This window comes from Leuciscus leuciscus (genome assembly GCF_965113295.1).
Source record: "Leuciscus leuciscus genome assembly, chromosome: 5".
NCBI classification, from domain to species: Eukaryota; Metazoa; Chordata; class Actinopteri; order Cypriniformes; family Leuciscidae; genus Leuciscus; species Leuciscus leuciscus.
In genome coordinates this window covers 27,511,931-27,520,599 of record NC_138729.1, presented here as the reverse complement: position 1 = coordinate 27,520,599, position 8,669 = coordinate 27,511,931, and the positions used below count along the sequence as shown (strand labels likewise).

The 8,669-nt window shown below is 39.1% G+C and overlaps 1 protein-coding gene across 1 annotated transcript in view; it reads right to left on the bottom strand.

The window, feature by feature from the left end:
- Positions 1–1,931: 1,931 nt before the first annotated feature.
- The window catches only part of nyap1 (neuronal tyrosine phosphorylated phosphoinositide-3-kinase adaptor 1), a 34,120-nt gene continuing 27,382 nt past the window's right edge, over positions 1,932–8,669 (bottom strand). The window contains exon 7 of the mRNA XM_082168699.1: positions 1,932–5,335. Coding sequence (XP_082024825.1) covers positions 4,973–5,335 — 363 coding nt within the window. The 3' untranslated portion in view covers positions 1,932–4,972. The remainder of the gene's footprint in view (positions 5,336–8,669) is intronic.

Here is an 8,669-nt window from a genome sequence, read left to right as displayed (position 1 = left end):
TGCCCACCCAAAAGTGCAGTGCGCATTCCGCAGAGAGAGAGAGAGCGAGAGAGAGAGAGAGAGAGAGAGCGAGAGAGAGAGAGAGAGCGCGAGAGAGAGACAGAGAGAGAGAGAGCGCGAGAGAGAGAGAGCGAGAGCGAGCAGTGCAGCACTAATGTGCCTATACTGCAGTAGGACAAGCTCTGCCTGAAAAAAAGAAGAAGAAAAAAAAAGAAAAATTGCCATCCCTGGGCAAAACTCAAGTCACGTCTTGGCCAATAGCAACGCTATGCGGCGCACTTAGCCCCACCCCCTCAGCAAAGTGACAAATTGTAAAGGCTGTGATGGCAGAGACTTGTGGGGGCATCTTTCAGCTGACAGTATCTCATGTGGCCATTGCCAAGGAGACACTCTTCTTGTGCCCTGCAATGGGAAGTCTCAGGTGAAGTCAGGAAAAACTCCTCTCAGGATGCGCACTGCACTCCCAAAGGCCTCAGATTATCAAATGCACTGTAAAAACATAATCTTAGATTAAGTAAATGGTACTGAAAATAAATAACTAAAGATGTACTTGATTAACGTAGATACTACTCTGACTGTCAATTGGCATTACAGATAGATACAACTGGATCAATGAATTATTTTAGTTCAGACAGTGCTACATTAAAACAAATTTTTTGTTTAAATCTTATTTGCCATATTCCCAGCATGCACTGGGGCATTAATACTTAAATAGTCTATGTGTGGATTCAGAATCGCATACTACCCCAACTATTTCTGTCATAGAAAGATATTGTAATAGCAGTAAGAGTGGTATATTAGCATGTGGTTCCGAAGCAAGGGTTACATTGCTTGGCTACTTGCAAGTTTTATTTACATTGCCATTGATTTCATCATGTTCAAAACCTTGTCTTGATGTCAAGAATTCATTTTTAATATGATAGCAGATTAATGGCAATTTGACATTTTACGTTCAGTAAGAGATTTATTTTAAAATAATGAATTATATATGAATAATATGTAATAAAAAATTAGGGTCCAATTCTCACTAATAACTAGTTGCTTATTAGCATGTATTTTAATAGGATATTGGCTGTTTACTAATGCTTATAAAGCACATATTAATGCCTTATTCTGCATGACCTTATTCTACATCCCTTAATCTTACCCAATACCTAAACTTAACAACTACCTTACTAACTACTAATAAGCAGTTATTAGGAGTTTATTAAGGCAAAAGTCGTAGTTAATAGTGAGAATTGAACCCTAATCTAAAGTGTGACCAAACATTCAAACTCTTGGTTTCATTTTTTTTTTTTAGTTCTACAAACATCCCAATTTTACAGTGCAGTACCAATTAAGCAGTACCATTTTTCCTAATGCAGGGAAACAAAAAAAGTCCTGGGAAGTGGCCAAGCATTCTTTTTATCTAACTATATTGGCTACTTAATATTTCTGATGCTTTGGACAGCAACACATTACGTATAAATTCAATACTTCAGAAGTCCAGCTTCAGAAGTCTAAATCTTGCACTCTTGATACATCTGTTATATCAAAAAAAGTCATACAACGTATGTAATGAAGTTCAGGAGACAGATGACAGATCAGGACCAACAATATCTTACACAGGAGACCGTTGTATGAGAGCTGCATCTTTGATACAGGGCATCAGTGAACAGCAAGTCCACACATTTCTGCAACAGACTGTTGTTGTTACAGCACCTTGTATTCATGATGCTGACACTTGAGTAAGGAACAACTGCCCACAGTGAAACTGGATGCTGAAACAACAAGCCTAGAAGGTCAGGATGAAGAGAGAGTGAATGAATGAATAAAAACATTAGCACATCAGACTGTGATAGCAGATATCCAATTGATCGTATCATGAGTAGACTGCAGGACAAGAAGATATTAAAGCCATGTGGGTTTCAACAGTTTCTTTTACTCTCTCTCTCTCTCTCACACACACACACACACACACACACACACACACACACACACACACACACACACACACACACACACACACACACACACACACACACACACACACACACACACACACACTGTTACTCGCACACATGATGCTATGTTCATCATATAAAATTTATTTCATGACGATATCAATGCAAATATAGCACTACAGTGATTTCCAAGGTACACCGTATCTTACCATACCAATATATTATGGCACTCATAATATGGCCACCGTTTATGTAGACACGCAAAGCCGACAGTTTCTGTAAACTAGTTTACCCAATAATACTTAAGTTACCCTTTTCATCTTAATAAATTGCCACTAGGTGATTATTTAGTATATCTGAAGTACAAACTGGGCACAATTTATAAAGACTGGGACGCAGCCCAACCTTGAACTGAATCTTTAAGGGAATCTGTCAAGAATTCCCAGCATGCATTGCACCAGCCCTCCTCTACTGTGGTCCTCCGTACTGTTTGATAAAGACATGGTGCAGTGAAACCCCGGTGTCGTGGTGACAGCATGTCAAACCCTTGGCAACATCACTGCAACATTGCCATCACATTTACAGTAGTGTTGCCAGGGTGAGAACTGTACAGGTTGGTGCTGTTAACTATTCAAAAAATAACAACAACTTTTAAATACAACCACAACAACAACAACTGAGAAACGTTCAATTGCCAACAGTTACAAAAGGATCCACCTCCCCAAAACTCCATTGCATGTTCTCCCCCAAAAAACAAAACAAAACAAAACAAAACAAAAATCATAGAGCACTCAAAAAAAACGAACAAGAGAAATGAAACAACAGCAGTGAGGGATATGTAAGCAAAAGTAGAAATTCAATATAGCAGCAGAAGTACTTCAAAAATATCCAACTGATATTCCAACGAGCCAGGTGGGGTATGAATGAGATCAGACTTAAGTTGCTTAAAGGGACTTGCATGACACTAGCTGTAAAAACATTGGTGTGTGTGTGAGTGTCTGAGACTGCGCCTTTAGTAGAAAGGGTTCGCCTTTCAGCGGTCCATTCAGTACAGTGTAGACAGGTAGCCACAGATAAAACTACTAAATTTCTTTATAAAACAATTAAACACCTTGTACTTTTATACATTATATGCTACAATATATTTATTGATTACAAGTATGAAAGTGGAAATAATTGCTACATAATCAATACAGTTGTACATGTTTATTTTACAGATTTTAACACTTGTGTATTTTTTTCTTGTTTAATCTCGATATCATGTGGGTCGCTTTGTTTTGTGCGGAAAGTTCCAACATCGGTCTGAGGAGCGCCCCTGCATGTTCATTTTTCCCAATAAGGCGCTGCGAGTGTGTGCGTTTGTGTGTATATGCATGTGTGCATGAGCACTGGACAGTGTGGAAAGTTGTGTTTTTGTTGTTTTATTCTCTAAGAGACAGAGTGACTGGATTGCTCAATCTTAATGTACTTAAGATACAACTGACAAAGACCTTTTATATATGTCACTCTATCTTATCAAACCCCAGTTGATTGACACATGAGACTATTCTGCCAAAAGGACTGAAAAATACAGTTGGATGTTAGCTCTGCATATGCTCAGATACAGATTAAATGTAAACAGATGCATAAATATGGTAGTTTTTAGGTGAATACAATGACACCTTGTGTTAAAGCAGCCTGTGCATTGGTCCTCACTCTCTTTCCTATGATGGTTTTTGTAATGAAGCTCATCCGGTGATCTTACTGGTCGCTAGTTTCATCAAGTGAATTTCAACAGTTGATTTGCCCTTGCAAAATAATGCAATGCGATCTGACCTAAGTGTTATTGGTTATCTTTTTTTCTCCATCATGATTTTGTATTGGACTGGGGCAAATGATCAGTTTCCTGCTTTAACGAATATTGCTACAAAAGTCACGTAACTTCTGCTGACCAGCTTTTCTTATTCTCTCAAGATTCAGAGACACGCGTATCACTGCAGTCAGCAAATTGGCACTCAATCAATAGGCAGTAGACTTAAAATGGATCTCTTCTACAATCTACGACGGTACCACACAGACCTTCATCATTGTTTCCATCATCGTGTCTGAATGTGTAAGCAAGAGTTTGACTTTTTTCTGTGTATACATACAGTATGTCGAATTTTGTTTTATTGACGTTTCCCTGTATTCTTTTAAATTTTGTTCTCTGTGTCTGAATTTCCTCTCGTCACTGTTCTACATCCAACCTCACACACCTCTGATGCAAAGATACATCTACAAAGTTCACCATGACACACACACACACACACACACACACACACACACACACACACACACACACACACACACACACACACACACACACACACACACACACACACACACACTCACACTCACACTCTTCTGGAATGTAAAAAAACATCAGTCTAGTGGATGCCCAGGAAACAGCAGCATATCCGAGTACATCTGGTCAGTAAAAACACACAAGTCCAAAGTCACAGAGAGTTTATGATATGAGGAAAAGCCCCACTATTATCTTTCAGCGTCTCTTCACTCTTAACGCATCAAGTTTTGATAATTTCTTCGATCCTTGGAGGAAAATGCATGTCTATTCTCCTCGCTGATGGATTATATTTTGAGTACGAACGTTGCGATGCTCCAAAGGTTTCCAGTGCGTTTCAAAAAGGGTTGTAAACTCAGCAGCACAGGTTATATTTGCAGCAGCTCAGAGAGAGTTCAGACTCCAATGTGTGTGTGTTGGCTGCTGCATCTATATGGCACATAAACACTGTGTGAACACGTTTTCTCCTGCTTCTACAGAGAGATTTAATCTAAATCATGCTATTCTCTCTTGGCAAAATGCTCTCACTTTGTTTTTCCACTTTTATTTTAATCTCTTCACTCAAAGGCCACTTCTCTCATTTCTCGCGAAATTCCCATTTTGTCTTTTTACACCAAAAAGAAAAAAAGAAAGAAAGGATTTCCACTTCCCCTGTCTCTATCAGTCATGACTTTCATATTCCCTACCCTTTCTCCTCTCTCTACCTTGGTCAGATAGCCGTGTCCCACACCACAGCCTGCGTCCTCTGGCAGGGCGGCGTTCCAGTCTTGCGGGGCTCCGGCGTTCTCCTCCAGCTGGGTAAAATAGGCATACTGTCCTGCTTACATAAGCTCTTATCCGGCCGGCGATGAGCCTTAATCTCCTTACACAGGCAGCGCTTTCTCTCGATCACCTCCAGGAGCTTGCCGTCTCGCTGGGCCGGGGCTGCGGAGGTGCCGATGTGGGCCTGGGCCTGCGCGGCGAGCTGTGCCAGCTGCTGGAACTGGAGCTGGACCTGCTGCTGGTACTGCTGCTGCCGGCTCACAGACGGACTGCAGGGAGCCTGACACTGAACCTGCGAGAGAGAGTGGAGCTGCAGACGGTACAGATGGTGAAAGGGAGAGAAACATTGTTGAAATTAATTTAGTTTGCATAGTTCAGAGCAGATGTTCGTCGTGTGATTGTTTGATATAAAGATATAAAGGTTTGGCTGGTTTGCACGTCAAGTGGTAGACGCCATAACTACACCATCTGGCTGCCAAAAGCGAGAGGTGCATTGAGGGTGATCAGGGCTATTTTAGTAAAAAAAATTATAAACAATTATAGCATTTATTAATATTTTAAATGAGCTTTAATTATTTCATTTAAATTTTAGTTTAATTAACTTTTTTCTATTTATTTATTTTTTATTTCTGTTGTAGTTCAATAATTTTAGTACTTCGACTTCAACTTTTTCTAACTGTTGTTTTCATCTGATAGTTATAATATATTTTATTTCAGCTTTTTCAATATGAAGTTTATTTCAACTGAAAATAGTTTTAGCTAACGATAACAACATTGAGGGGTGATTAAAATTGAGTCATATATTTAGATTGAATAAATCGTTTCACAAACAACAAATAAATTGCAAATATTTGATTATGTTATAGTAGATATCTCACCATTTCCAGCTTTTTATTATTTTATATTATGTTTTATAGGGTATAAATATGTATTTATCACAATGCTTCTCTCTTTTTGTTATATCATCACCAAATATATCATACAACAGTGAAAAGTTTCTGTTTTGCTGCTTGATGCATTTTCATTATGAATTTTTGGCCAAGGTTGAGGAATAAAGGGGAGAAAAACAGTTGGTAGTGCAAGTACACCTGTCAGTGATTGATGATTTGAGGGGAGGCCACAGATATTAATACTTGCCTTGAAAGAGATTTTGTATTGTAAATTGTAATTATTTATATATATATATATATATATATATATATATATATATATATATATATATATATATATATTTCCTGGAGAAAATAAATTGTTATAGTACTTTTTTTTAAAGATTAAAATGGTTATGATATGGCAGTCACATCGGGAATCGCTCACGTCAGACTATAGATATTACGATTCAAACTTAACCACTAATAAAGCTACTGGCTAGTTTTATTCAGATTTTCCACATAACGTGTATTTTGTGGACTCTGGGTGTGTGCTTTGTGCTATATCAAAGAACGCCACCAGATAGCGGCATAGCGCCAACTCACAGCATCCGTCCCATCCCCCTTCTCTGAGTGGGAAGGTCATATCAGCTCACCGAGTCAATCTCTGTGGTGTACACACACACACACACTATGACTGTGTCAGCATGTGAACTTTTGCCAAGAGTCAACAGCACACCAGGGGAAAAGAAGAGGCTTCTGTACAGCCGCTAACATTCAACAAGATTGAAAATGAAAGATTCTTTCCTGCATGTGTTGCACACCAGTCTGTCTATAATACAACACACACACACCGCTAGAACTATAGGACTTGGAATATCCCTAGTTTGTTAACACATAAAAAAACATAAGCTGCTTTGCATGTGCGCAGTCTCCCTGGATTCTCCTTGTAACTTTTCACACGTACTAAACTCCAAAAATGGCTCTTTAACAAACCGCTGACGGAGACAGTCAGACGGCAGAATCAAAGCCTGTCACCGACCGACACGGAGAGACACCGGCAGCGGGACTAGGTTTGAGTTTGATCATTCACAGAGTGTTTGTCTGCCTGCCACAGACTGACAAAAAACAGTCTTTCTTCCTGCTGCACCTGTTTTCTCCACCCATGTGCTGTGTCTGTCCCCTCTCTTTCATTCTGTCGCCACGTTTTTCTATTCTATGCTGCATTTTTCTCCCCCTTTCCCTGTCTGTCTTTCCCTCTGCTGCATTTCTCTGCCTCGCTCCCGCTCTGTATTCATCCCCCTTTTTCTCTGCACTCATTGACCCTGCAGCGGAGTGCAGTGCAGATACAGACATGTTTGGGTGGGGATGCTGGTGACTCAATGGGCTCCGCGATTTACCTAATGACTGTCTGGAATAGCAGCCACAGGGGCACAAAATGGAATGAAATTAGTTTCAGATCACCTGCCGTAACTGTCAAGCTTGGTTTCAATTACACTTAAGCATGTTAACCAGTTGAACTGAATTTAATTAATTACTGCAGTATCTACACCGACTGAGGCTGAACAAGCCGGTGTGAATTCAAAGAATTTCCTGAAGACCCTGCACTGAAAAACACAATATGCAAATAAGCTCTTTCTCAGAGTGTCAGGTTGGTGTACGAGGTGAATTAAAGGTCATTGCAACAGCATCTACAGTACTATATATAATCAGGCCCAGACAGAATATGCAAGGTTTTTTTTTTTATTAAATTTTTGGGAGAACCGCTGTGGAGTTAAATATGGAAAATCTTCTTGTACTTTACACTGTTGCTACATTCTACAATTCTTTTATTTTACAGCATTTATTAAGGTCACTATGAAATCAAAACTGACAACTTTTTTATGGAATATTGTTTCATCAGTGCACATCTTAATCTTTGATCAAAAAGATTAATTTCCCTCTCCCCCTGGCAACATCATCTCTTCTCTGATGACATGATCACAACTTCTGTTTCATGCTGACTTTTATTTTGGCTAATGTTAATTTCTACATATTTTCAACATATACAAATAAATATTGAGCATTTCAAGATATATAAACTAACATAAGTTAAAGGAATAGTTCACCCCTAAATTAAAATTCTCTCATTGTTTACTCATTGGTAAACAGTGGTTTATTCCTTTTCTAATCCGATCGGGAGGACATGTAAACACTTGATCGGATTGAAAACTGAAACTGAAAGGACTGCGCATGTGCAATGACGTAGAAATAGCGTAATAACGTATGGTGCGCCGAACGAGCTGTGCTTCCCGTTGAATAAAGTGTCATATAAAGGAGTGTTCCGTCATTCTAAAAATCTCCTTTTTCTGCGTCTGTGAAGTGGAGCAGGACAACGTCCCACCAGTCCTTGTTTTGGACTCTCATCCGCAGACGACTAGTTTTGGGCACGAGGAGGGACATTATTACTGCGTGATAAATATAATCAGCACGGCACAATGGTTCATATCTCCATAGTCTCCAAATTATGACCAGAAATGAATAAATATTAAGTCTGCTGTTTAAAACAAATAAAGAACCAATGTAGAAGAATGGTTATTATACGCAAACAGCGGGAAACTCTATATTCGTGCAGTGTGCGCATGTCAAAAAATATATTCTGTTTTGAAGATTGTGACATAAACGCGCACATCAACCCAATTACATGTTTAGCGTTCATGTAAACACTATATTTAGATTCATCAATCGGAATGAATTCAGTCCGATTGAAACAAAAGTTGTGCATGTAAACATAGT